Source organism: Neophocaena asiaeorientalis, unplaced genomic scaffold (assembly GCF_003031525.2).
Source record: "Neophocaena asiaeorientalis asiaeorientalis breed wild unplaced genomic scaffold, Neophocaena_asiaeorientalis_V1.1 scaffold240, whole genome shotgun sequence".
Lineage (NCBI taxonomy): Eukaryota > Metazoa > Chordata > Mammalia > Artiodactyla > Phocoenidae > Neophocaena > Neophocaena asiaeorientalis.
The window spans coordinates 5,224,772-5,236,968 of record NW_020185331.1 but is presented as its reverse complement, the minus strand read 5'-3'; the positions used below and the strand labels follow the sequence as shown (position 1 = coordinate 5,236,968).

Genomic DNA, 12,197 nt, shown 5'->3' with positions numbered 1-12,197 from the left:
CCCAAGGAATGAAAGTTATCTTTATTCACTCGACAGGCATTTGAGAGCTCACAGTTTGCTGGGCAGTGTTCTAGGCACTGGTACTACGGGAGAAAAACCAAACAACTCCCTGCCCTCGTGGAGCCTACTTTAGAGGTGTAATGTAGAGAAACAGAGACTGACAACAAGCAAATGGGAATATACGATGTAATGTCATACAGTGATAAGTAATGGGGTGCTGTTTTCAACAGGATAATTAGGGAAGGCTTCTCTGAAGAGGTGACTCTTGAGTGGAGACCTAATAAAGACCTTTACGAGCCATTTAAATAGCTGGGGGAGAAAAGCAAGTACAAACACCCTTTGGCTGGGGTGTCCTTGTCCTGTGAGCGAGCGGGAAAGTGATGATTAATGAGGTTACAGATGAGTCTGGATCCTGTGGTACCTTGAAGCCATGTAGAAAAATTTGGATTTTATTCTTAGGGGATGGAGGGTTATGAGCAGGGAGAAATGTGATGAGTTTTTTTTTTTAAGTTATTCTGGATACTGTGTGGAAAAGAGACTATAGAGGGGCCATTTTGAAAATCGGGAGAGCAGTTAGGAGGCTTTTGAAGTAATACAGGCAAAAAATAAGCTGATGGCTTATTTGGAAGCTGTGAGGGTAATGAGAATAAATGTCCTTGAATATGCATCTTTATTCACATACAAAGCCAACTTGAAGGGACTTCCACTGACCAAATCAAGGACAATTTAAGCATCAAAACAAATAATCACAGTAACATTATAACCTGCTGAATAAAATAAGGATCCCTAGGTCCATACTAATGCTAACTAAAAAGTACATATGAAAGGAAAGCTCTTCCTTATAGTAGAAGTAATGATGAAATTAGAAAATCACCATTCCCAATCATCAGAGTAATGATTGATTCAGGTGAGAATCATTTCTGAATACTAAAACTGATGGGTGAAAGTTTGATGTGAAACTGGATATTTATATAGTTTCAAATATGTTCCAATAAGATATTTATTAATTACAAATTTTAAAATAGTAACCTGAAAAAAAATAGTAACATGATAATATAATAGAGAAAACTGGTGGATAACACTTTAACCCCATTGCAGTAGTCCCTCTTAAAGTCTTTCTTAAAAAAAAAAAAAATAAAGTCTTTCTTACCATCTTTAATGGGTTTCTTTAAAAAATTTTTTTTCAATTTATTTATTTATTTTTGGCTGCATTGGGTCTTCGGTGCTGCGCACGGGCTTTCTCTGGTTGCGGCACGCAGGCTTCTCATTGCGGTGGCTTCTCTTGTTGCAGAGTACGGGCTCTAGGCGCGCAGGCTTCAGTAGTTGTGGCGCACGGGCTCTAGAGCGCAGGCTTAGTGGTTGTGATGCACAGGCTTAGTTGCTCCGCGACGTGTGGGATCTTTCCGGACCAGGGATTGAACCCATGTCCCCTGCATTAGCAGGTGGATTCTTAACCACTGTGCCACCAGGGAAGTCCCTAAAATTTTTTCTTTAACAGAGACAAATTGACATCATGTGCTGTCTGATATGTTAAACTGAAAAATACAACATCAGTTCAGCAGTAAGGCATAATCATGAGGAAACCTCAGATAAATCTAAATTGAGAGAAAATTGTTCAAAAATGCCAGTGTCATAAAAGACAAAGGTTTCAGGTCAAAGGAGACAAAAAGAGGCATGAAAACTAAATGCAACACATGATCCTGTTTTGGATCCTGGACCAGAATGAAAATTGTTGTGAAGGACAGTGTCGGGACAAGTAACAAGATTTGAATGAGGACTATAGATTAGAGAAAGCATTATGGCAAAACGTTAACAGTTGGTCAATCTGGTAGAAGGCTAAGCCAGAGTTCTTTGTACAATTCTGGCTACTTTTCTTTAAGTTTGAAATAATTTCTAACTAAAAATAAAAATAGCAATAATAAGTAAATTGAATCTCTGGATCAAAAAGGATACACACTTAAAATGTACTCTGTCACAGGTTTTATGTTTTAATCTTAGAGAATTATCTGCATGCTGGTAAGCCTCCTCTAATCCTTTTTTTGAAACAAGGCAGGCTTCAAGTAAATCATGAGTCTCATACCAAGTTAGGTGTGTTCTGAATCCCCTTCCTTCTCTATCGTCTCAGGTCCATACCCTTGAAGTCTCTCAACTTCCCCCATCTCGGGACTTCCCTGGTGGCTCAGTGGTTAAGAATCTGCCTGCCAATGTAGGGGACGTGGGTTTGAGCCCTAGTCCGGGAAGATTCCACATGCCGCGCAGCAACTAAGCCCATGCGCCACAACTACTGAGCCTGCGCTCTAGAGCCCGCGAGCCACAACTACTGAGCCTGCGAGCCACAACTACTGAAGCCCGCGTGCTCTAGGGCCCACGTGCCGCAGCTACTGAGCCCGCATGCCTAGAGCCCGTGCTCCGCAACAAGAGAAGCCACTGCAATGAGAAGCGCGCGCACCGCAACGTGAAGAGTAGACCCCGCTCACCGCAACTAGAGAAAGATCGCACGCAGCAACGAAGACCCAACACAGCCAAAATTAATTAATTAATTTAAAAAAAAGAACTAAGTACACATCTCACAAAATTCCATTCACAGGAATTTAAAAACAAAAAAAACACTTCCCCATCTCTGAGAATCTGCATTGCTTACATTCTTCCCCCAAGTCTTCCATATATGCCCTGGAAATGCCCAGAGACTGCAAACAATATACCCCTATCCCCCAGCCCCAGTGAGGGAGGAGGCCCCCAATTACAGGCTTTTTGAAGGAAGTGCTGCCACTCAGCTCAGTCCAACATGCCAATCCTTCCAAACCCCAGTGCTTGCTCCAGCCCTAAGGATGTAAAGAAGCCCTGCAGGGAGCCTAGATGCTTCTTTGTTCTTTTCTTTGAACTTAACCCTTAGAACTCATAAAACATCTGGGCTGCCAGGGACTTTACTGTTCACCTGGCCCAACCTCCTCAGGTGACCTTATGCTGGGAAACCGAGGCCAGAGAGAAGGAGTGACTCACCCAATGTCACACAGTAGGTGGGAATCCAGAGCTTCTAGATCCCAGCAGGGCTTGGGCTACCAAACTCATCTTGGTGGCCTTCTCCTCCTGGCCTTGCCCCAGCTTTATCCAACCCTGGCATCTGGTCTAGAGCCCTTTGCTCAATAAACCCTGACTGACCAATTTTAAACCCTGTCCTACCTCCCAGCTGGGTAGCTCACATCCTACTGAAGGGAGGATAATAAGAATCATAACAGGGAGTTCCCTGGTGGCCCAGTGGTTAGGATTTGGTGCTTTCACAGTGGAGGCCCAGGTTCCATCCCTGGCCAGGGAACCATCCCGCATGCCATGTGACATGGCACAGCCAAAATACACACACAAAAAAGAATCATAGCAATCTCACACACTTAACTCAGAACTTACTATGTGCAGGCACTGTGCTAGAGCCCTGTACAAAAACTATCATTTAATCTTCACAAAAACCTTGATGTGGATATAATTATTATTCCCATTTATAGATTAGGAAACTGAGGCCAATAGAAGTTAACAACTTACCCAAGGGTACACACAGAGAATACACCTGGGAAATCTGACTGTAGCCTTAACATCTAGGCCAAACTGCCTCTTCATACATGAGACACACTCAGCAAAATACAAGGAACGTTTATTGAACAGCTACTCTGTGTAGAACACAGGACTAGACACTCTGGGGCTCATGAATCAAGCCCCACTGGAAGCAGAGTGCGGAGGATTTGTAGGAGATCGTATGCATCATTGAGGGGTTGAAGAAGATTCTTGTAAGAGGCATCTGAGAGAGGCTTTGAAGGATGTATAGGATTCCAACAGATAGCGATGGAATGGAGGTGTCCCAGGGAGAACTGAGGAGGGATCAGCATGAGTAAAAGCATGGCAGCGGGAGCAGGAAGTAGCAGGGTTTCATTGGAGGACAGGTTATAACCAGGGAGCAATGGAAGATCAGGCTTGAAAGCTAAGTGGAGGCCATACTTTGAAAGACTTTAATGGCAAAGTGAGGAGTTTTGGGGAGCCATTGAAGTCTTTGACAAGAAGAGTAACTCGAAGTTATTAAAAGTTCTGGCAGGTGGCAGCACCTGGCTGGGACGCTGTGAGTCTGAGATAGCAGGTCCCCCATGACCTCAGTATTGACAGTACAGCACAGCCGGGCACCAGAACTGAGTCCCCAGGGCATTTGCTAGAGCTCACAGCCTATGGAATTCAGTTCTCAGAGCCAGATGGCCAAAGTTCTTTTAGCCTTGATGCTGCCCTCCTGTGCTCCCTTCTGTGAATTTTCCCCCATTCCCAGGATGTGTCAGAAGAGGAACCTGGGATCTCAATATTCCTCCTATCCCATCGAGGGTCTGAGCTCGGAGCTGAAAATAGGGGCCCATTGCTAGGGAAAGAGGTAAGGGTTCTCTAAATTCTAACAGGATACTGATGTAGGATATGAGGGGAGGGGACTCAGGGCTGTGGTAGGGATTCCGTGGGTACTGCAGAGTCAGACCCGTCATCTCCTGCCCAGATACGCTTCTGGTGGGGCCAGATGTGGAACTGGATGGGCAAGGGGCTAGGGGAACAGCCAGAACATGTACACTGAGAAGGGCGTTTCTCTAGAGAATGAGTGGCTTCCTGAGCCAAAGAGGACCCACAAAATATGGATCCCCAAGGTAGAGGGAGGTCCAGGAGTCCCAGCTCCCTGAAAATCTCCCCACCTGAAGTGAAGATCTGAAGTACCTGGGATAGCTAAGGGAGCAGAAGAGAAAGACTTCCCTGAAACACACGTTGACTTTCTACAAAGTTAAACTGAGGGCTGGGGTGCTATTCCCATTCACAGGGCGGACCTGCAGCCTATCCCTGGAGATGGGAGAGGCAAGCTGGCAGGCTCAGGAGTCACCCTACCCCCACCCTGCTTGAGTTGAGAGAAAGGGGTCTGCACTTACCCATGAAGCCTCTTCTCTCCCTCCTGGAGCTGGATCTACAGCGATGCTCCCAGAGACTGCTCCTTAAATAGGGCCCGCCCCAGCCAACTCCCGCCCCCGCCCCATCCTGGCTCTTCTGAGAAAGGAGGAAGGTGTGGGAGGGCCAGGCACCCTGCCCAGAGAGCCCTTGCTGACCTCAAGCAAGAGTGGGGACCCCCCTCTTCCCCCCCACCCCATCTTTCAAAGCGTTCCCTTCCTCACCTCAGTCTCTGAGTCCCTCCCACCCCTTGAGACCAGCCAGCTGGGTTCTTTCTCTGCTCTTAATGTCTGGGAAATCTGCTCTTTATGCCTAATTCAAGCCCAATTTCCTCATTCTGAGGTTGGATGATGGGGAATTGATGTGCTAGGGGAAGCTTCAGCGCAGGCTTCTAGCTTCTCCCATCAGCTCAGGAGACCCAGCATCTGTTGCAGAATTCGTTTGACGGAATGGGGAGAGAGGAGGTATCACTATACCTCCTTTCACCTCATGTAGCTTCAAGCACCATCCAAAGCGTAAGTGGAGTTTGTTCCCATCCGGTGGAGAGAGATTGAGACCTGAGGGGACAGCAAATCGGGAGCTTAAGGTCCAGCCTGCTATGGAATGTCGAGAAGGACAAGTGATCCCTGGATCCCCTGCCTTACAGTTTGTGTGTGTCCTTGTGCCTGTGGTGGTCCCTCTCCTCAGCCCACTCTCTGTCCTCTGACTCCAAAACCTAACCCTTGCTGCACAGAGTTGAGACTCTCCAGGGTCTGAACTGGGAATTGAGGGGCTCCCTCTAAATGGTCTTTCCCATCATCCTTCCCTGAAAGGTCAGGAAGTTCTTTCCCACGATAATATGTAGCTACATCCAACTGCTATTCAAGAAACAGGCCGTGGGGGAGGGGGAATGGTATGCCTCAGGGATGGCCACAAGGGTCCTGAGCCAGGACTAGGGACAGCTCTTCTGAGGAAACCTGAAAATTCCTGTAATGGGGGTGGTAGGGAGAGAAGACTCATCATCAGTATTGTGCAACGGAGGGGGAGGGAGGATGGGGACTGCGGGAGGGGAGCGATGGCCAAGTCTTTAGAGGGCTGGCAGCTATCCATCACCCCTTTCCCAGGGGCCTGCTTGGCCAGAGTTGAAAGTGGCTGTCACCTCACCCCTCATTAACCCCAGCAGCACCAGGCTGGCAGCAGCAGTGCTTTTATGGGAGACACGTTGCTAAAGGTGCTCCCTCCTTCTTCCCTCCCCTTTCCTGCCCCCTCTCCCCAGCAGCCAACATCTTGCTCTCTTTGAGGCCAGATGATCCTGGTGGGGAGGTGGGAGGCTGCTGTGAGGGACAGGACTGGAAGAGGGAGCAGTGATCCCCTTTTTCTCCATATTTTGGCACTGCCTCAGTCCTTAGGGAAAAGAGGATGGGACTTTCTACCTTGGACTGTGAGCTCCTGTGGATAGGGACAATCTCTGGGTCCCCAGCGCCCTACAAGGGGACTAGCCCTAAAAAGAGGCTCATCCATGCTGATCGGGGATGGGAGAGTTCATCCTTGAATGGAACTCCTTCCCTCATGACCCATTAAAGGGTTCTTGGGAAGGGAAGGCTATGGGCTTCCCCACAGGGTAGCGCCAGGAAGCTCCGTAGCAGGAAGAGAAAGAGGAAGCTGAGGCCTTACAGGGTACTGGAGTTCAGCCGTCCTGTCATAAATGAGAAGCCCTGCCAACTCAGGTATGAAGTTACTGGGGGTGGGCATGGCCTGCAGGCCGTACTGGATCTGCACTCAGGTGGATCCTCGCTCAGAGCACCTGCTGCCCCGCCTTCCCCATCCAAACCAGGCTCCAGATCCCAAGACCCAGGCCCTGTAACCCACACTAATCTTGGGGAAACATCGCTGTTAAGAGAATACAAAGGAGAGTTAGATATGGCGGGTAAGTCAGCACCTAAGAGTTGTTGGGTGACAGGGCTTGAATATGGATTGGACACAAAAGGGGAGAGACGGGATTTGGGGAAGAACACTGGGTCTAGGAGTAGGGCCACTAGAACTAACCAGGGAGAGAGAAGGGCGGGGTGGGGGTGGGGAAGCTACAGGATTTGAGGGCGGAGATTTGGGGGCGAGGAAATAAGACGGATGGGAAGACACCGGGTGGGGTCAAAATGTTCTCCCGTCTGTGCAGACGGCAAGGCACTAGGAGGGGATACAGTCAGTCACTGAGACTCCACCCACTGGCTGGACCTCCACGCCTAACTCCTCCCTACTCTCAACAAAAATGGCCGCCGCGGGATCTCGCCCAAAGCTCTGAGACAAATGTGAATGGTAGCAGGAGAACCGCCCACTTGTGGGCATGCCCTTCTTAAAAATGGCTACCACGGCGCTTCTGGAAAGTAACCGTTCTGGGCCCCGCCTTTGATCTCGTTGGTGGGGCTGGGGGATGAGAGATGCACCGCGCGGGACAAGTCGCCGGCGGCGCCCGACGGAGCAGGTGATTTCCCCTCCAGGCCCCGGCCCAGGCCTAAAAGAGTCGTGGAGAGCGTTGACCCAGGGTACCCGTCCTTTGTGTCTCCCCACGGTACCCCCGGGGCCCGCCGGAACCCCATCTCTGATTCTCGCCGTGGCCTGTATCAAGGCACATCCTAGCTTGCTCAGGCCTCCCTCGTCATGTGTCCCTCAGGGCCGCAACCGCATCCCTGTGCCCTCGGGCCCACTAATCTGGATGCTTATGGGTACCCCGCTAGCTCGTTTAGGGAGCTCCTGCTTCAGGGGTCGGCCATCATCATGGTCCCACTTCCTGTATTCCGCCTCCCCCCATTTGTGCTCCTGCCTGACTTTGGATGCCGGAATCCCTTGTGTACCCATCGGTGTCCTTGGCTCCTCTAAGACCTGACTTGGGGGTCAGGGTACAATGATGTGCTCTGGAACCTGCGTTATGGGACTAGGGCCCCAGGAGCTGTGCTTCGTAAGGGCTGGGAGAAGCAGTGAAGACCTCGTTTCTAGACCCTCTTGAGTGCCCCAGACTTCTTCCACTCTGCTTCCCAGAATTCCTCCTCCCACATGGCCTTCTGCTCTCCCTCCACCTTGGGCATCTCCCCACCCCAAGGGAACAACATGGTACTCCTTCCCCCAGTCTCACTTAAACTTGTCCAGGGGGGTTTTATGGAACATCTGGAAAGTCCAGGCCTGTGCTTGGTCCTGGGGATGCTCTCAGACCAGCCGAGGGCAGTGAGGATGGGGCAGTCAGGGTTGGCTCCAAGAAGGAAGTGAGGCCTGCAGAGTGAGAGGCAAAGGGAAAGACATTCTGAATGGGGAGAATGGTGTGAGCAAAGATTCCGAGGTAGGCAGAGGGCCAGCCAAGCAGGAGAGGATCAGATTACAGGCTGGGGACTGACCATTTGCATCATGAAAGGTGGTATAGTGTAGTGGTTAACAATGAGCCAGACCGCCTGGGTGTAAATCTGCCATTAACTTACTGTGTGACCCTGGGCAAGTTACTTAACCTCTCAGTGCCTCCATTTCCTTTTGGGTAAATGGGATAATATCAATATGATATATTAGTATCTATATGTTAAGGTAATTGTGAGGATTAGGTAAGTTAATACATGTAAAGTGCATAGAACAATCCCTGATAGATTGTAAGCAGTCAGTAAATGCTAAATATTTTTACCTTCATCAGAGGTGTTTAAACAGGACTCATGACAGGATGACAATCACATTTCATGGGTGCAGCTAACCAGTGGACCCTTATTTGGAGCCCCCAGGAAGTAACGGGGTTCTGTGGGCTATATCCAGAATTTGAAAAGTCTCAGGGAAATCATGTTCTTGCCCTGGAGAAGGCTGGCTGTTCAGGCTGCAGCTTCCCCAGCTTAGGGACTATGGAGGAGAAATATTAGGAGAAGCCTCTGGGTAGGAAAGAGATGCTGAGGAAGCCTAGGGGGATGGAGAAGGGTGAAAAAGAAGTGGCAAGCTTTGAAGGCTGGGTGAAGTTTGGGCAGCCCAAGAACATGAGGAAGGGGGATGTTCCATTAGGAGACAAGCTAGAGCAAAAGCTCAGGGCAGGAAGACTTTTTTATTTGGGCACAGTGGTGGGGGGGGTGTTTCCTAATAATAACTCCCTGGCTCTTGGACCTTGGTTAGAAACCTAGGGGCATCAGACACATCCCTGAGAGCTTCTTCCCTAGAAGCTTTCATGCAGCATCCGTGGACTTTTGTCCCAGCAGAGGTTGGCAGGCAACTGCTAGCAGCCAGGATTGGTATAACCCAGGGTGGATGTAGGTCTCCCTAGGGGGCTGACTTCTTGGGGGAGCTGCATGATGGGATCTGGTATGCCCTGTCTGAGCAGTTCTCTTCCTCCCCAGGGCCTACGCTAGGGTCTGGAGCAAGAGGCTAGCCTCCCCTGGTAGGATAGGGCTTCTCAGTTCTCCTGTCCTGAGCAACCCCTGTGCTGTCACAGCAACTCTGTGTTACCAGTCAGGGGACAAGGGAACTGCGATAATAGATGGTAGCCCTATCTCAACCCAATTGGAGGTCTTGACATCTCCCCATCCCCTGGAGTAGCCCCTAGAATATACACTCACTCAAGTAGGTGTCCTGGATTTATCTCCTGACTACCACAGTCAAGCCAGCTGACTTTGGGCAAGTCATTAAACCCACTCAGCTTCAATCTCTTCATTTCTAAAGTGGGGAGTAACTGTTTATTGAGTGTCTACTTCACAGAAGACACTGAGTGTACACTGATGAATAAGCCAGGAGTGTAGTCTCTGCCCTCATGAAACATGTGGAAGAAACATTAAACATTGCCCCAATAATGTTTTGATTATAGCTGTAAAAGGTGCTGCTAAGTAAGGAAAAGTGTAGTCTGCAATGAGGATGTAAGATAGAGGAGACCAAACCAGTTCTAAAGGGTCAGGGGAGCATCCCTTGAAGGAAATTGTAAACTGAAACCTGAAAGGTGAGAGGAGTTAGCAAGTGAAGGGGTGGAGGTGGCACGTTGCCCAGGCAGAGGAAACAGTTTGTGCAAAGACCCTTGCTGTGAAAAAGCTGGAGTGCTGGCAAGCTGAAAGCAAGCCGGGGTGGAGGGGAGTGATCCCGGGGGTGGGTGGTGTGTGGTGAGGCTGGAGAGATGTAGGCAGGAGTGAGGCCCTGAATTGAGGGCCATAAAAAGAAGCTGGGCTTATCTGAAGGGAAGCAGGAAATCACTGATAGATTTTAAGCAGAAAAAGTGTGATTTTTTGGTAAATATTGTACAGCCATGATCTTTGTAGAGAATAGGTTGTTGGGGGAAAGATGGTAGTGGGGAGAACATTTAGGAAACTCTTGCAGTTAAGGCAAGAGTTGGAGCCAAGTGGGAGTAGAGATGGAGACAAGTAGATATGTTGAGGGATAATGGTCAGGGCATGGTGACTGATTGGGTGTGAGAAGGCAAGAGGTAGGATGGTGTCAATGATAATTCCCAGACTTGTGGCAGGAACAGCTGGGTACGTGGACATGCGTATACTGAGATAATTCCCAGACTTGTGGCAGGAACAGCTGGGTACATGGACGTGCGTATACTGAGGCCAGCCTTGGAGGAATAAAAGACTTGGAAGAATGTCAGTTTGGGACATGTTAAGTCATCCCCACGGAGGTGTCAGAGAGGTAGACGTACAAGTGTGTAGCTCAGAGGAGGAGACTGGACTATAGGATTGGACATTTGGGAATTGGTGACATGGAGTTGGTACAAGAAGATGTGGGACCAGATGAGATTTTCCAGAGAGAGGGTGCAGACTGAGGAGAAAGGAGAAGCAGCTTTGAGCCTGAGCTTTGCTGCCACATTTAGAGGGAAGCAGAGGAGAGGGGGACAGAGAAGGAGCCTGGGAAGAAATGGCCAGAGAGGTAGAAGAGAAATAGGAGGATGTGATGCCTCCTGGACCAACATTGGTGCTACTTGAAAGGGCAAATATTAGGTGAAACTACAAGAAATTGCCTTTTTCTTTTCTTTTTCAGATCAAAAACAGGTAATATTGGCAAGTTCATATGGTTCAACCTAATGAGACCAAAACCTGAAAAAGTAACTCATGCCCTTAGCCTGAGAAAATTTAGTAGAGCAGAAGCCAGACTGAAGTTGGGGAGAAGTGGATAGAATGGAGAATAATAAGGGAATAGATTCAACAGGACCTGGTGATTGATTGATTGCAGCAGGGGTTGAGAGAGGGTGAAATCATGGGTAACCCCCAAGTTTCAGGTTCGGTAGCTGAGTGAGTCATGTTAGCCGGTGAAACAGGAGGAGGTGCCTGTTTGGAGGGGGAGTACACACATCGGGAGGATATGGTGAGTTGGGGCTAGGTGCAGTTTGAGGTGCCCCTGAGTCTTCTGAGTGGGGTAATGAGCTGACATTTGGACTCGTGGGTCTGGAGCAGTTCTTTACCACCTAAATGTTCCTGACTACCAAATACAGACTTTAGGGAGTCAAAAGCATGTAAGTAGGAATGAAATGAGTCAATAAGTATTTATCGAGCACCTACTAAGTGCAGGCATTCTTCTAGGTGCTAGGGCTATACCAATGGATAAGACAAAGTATCCCCCCCTCAAACTCCCTCTTCTTGAAGTGTACATTCTGTGGGGGAGGACAACAGGCAAATAAACATAAAGATAACATGGAGCTGTAGTATATGCTATATAGAAAATAAAGCAGAGTAAGGGATTGGGGAGTATGGGGAATGCCTAATTTTGGTCGGTTAGTCAGGAAAGGTCTCTCTATGGAGGCAACATTTGAGCAGAGCCCTGGCAGAGGTGAGGGGATGAGCCATGTGGATATCTGGAGGAGACAGGTAGAAAGAAACTGGGCAAGTCTGAGGAATAGCAAGGAGGCTGCTGGGGCAGGAGTGGAGTTAGCGAGGAGGGAGTGGTGAGGTTGGAGAGGTAAGCAAAGGCCAGATCTTGTAGGGCTCCGTAGGCCTCGGGACGGAGGATGGAAAGTCCTCCGTAGATAGGCCCAAGCTGCTGGAAGGGCAAGGACCTGGCAGGAAGAGAGAATTCATGAAAGGCTTCCCCTTCTATCTGGGCCCCAGAGCCAGAAAAGCCCCTTTGTGCAGAGGGTGGGTGGCCCACTCTGGGTGGGGGAATGGCTGTGCTCAGTCCTGAGGCCTGCTCCTTGGGGGGCTGGACAATGGGTCCCTTGTGGTTGGACTTGGGGGCCAAGTGGCCCTCTCAGTGATGGGATTCCTCAGCCAGGAGGCATGTGACCTCAAGACCTTGGCTTCTTTCCAGAGGGTCTAGGCCTACTGTTGGGGAATGGG

The 12,197-nt window shown here is 49.3% G+C and overlaps 2 protein-coding genes across 10 annotated transcripts in view; both read left to right on the top strand.

Moving 5' to 3' along the window:
* LOC112392940 (uncharacterized protein C10orf95) overlaps window positions 1–2,273 on the top strand; it is a 17,486-nt gene extending 15,213 nt beyond the window's left edge. The window contains exon 5 of the mRNA XM_024734831.1: window positions 2,126–2,273. The gene's annotated coding sequence lies outside the window, so the exon portion shown is untranslated. The remainder of the gene's footprint in view (window positions 1–2,125) is intronic.
* Window positions 1–12,197, top strand: part of CUEDC2 (CUE domain containing 2) — a 16,785-nt gene that overhangs the window by 2,249 nt on the left and 2,339 nt on the right. The window contains exons 1-3 of one of the 9 annotated variants that reach the window (XM_024734928.1): window positions 6,027–6,656; window positions 6,764–6,856; window positions 7,103–7,408. The exons of 2 other annotated variants lie outside the window; for them this stretch is intronic. In XM_024734928.1, coding sequence (XP_024590696.1) covers window positions 7,365–7,408 — 44 coding nt within the window. In that variant the 5' untranslated portion in view covers window positions 6,027–6,656; window positions 6,764–6,856; window positions 7,103–7,364. Of the gene's footprint in view, window positions 1–4,300; window positions 4,400–6,026; window positions 6,657–6,761; window positions 6,857–7,102; window positions 7,470–12,197 lie in introns of those variants that run through there. 6 more of the 9 variants (XM_024734922.1, XM_024734923.1, XM_024734927.1 and 3 more) reach the window with 6 other exon arrangements.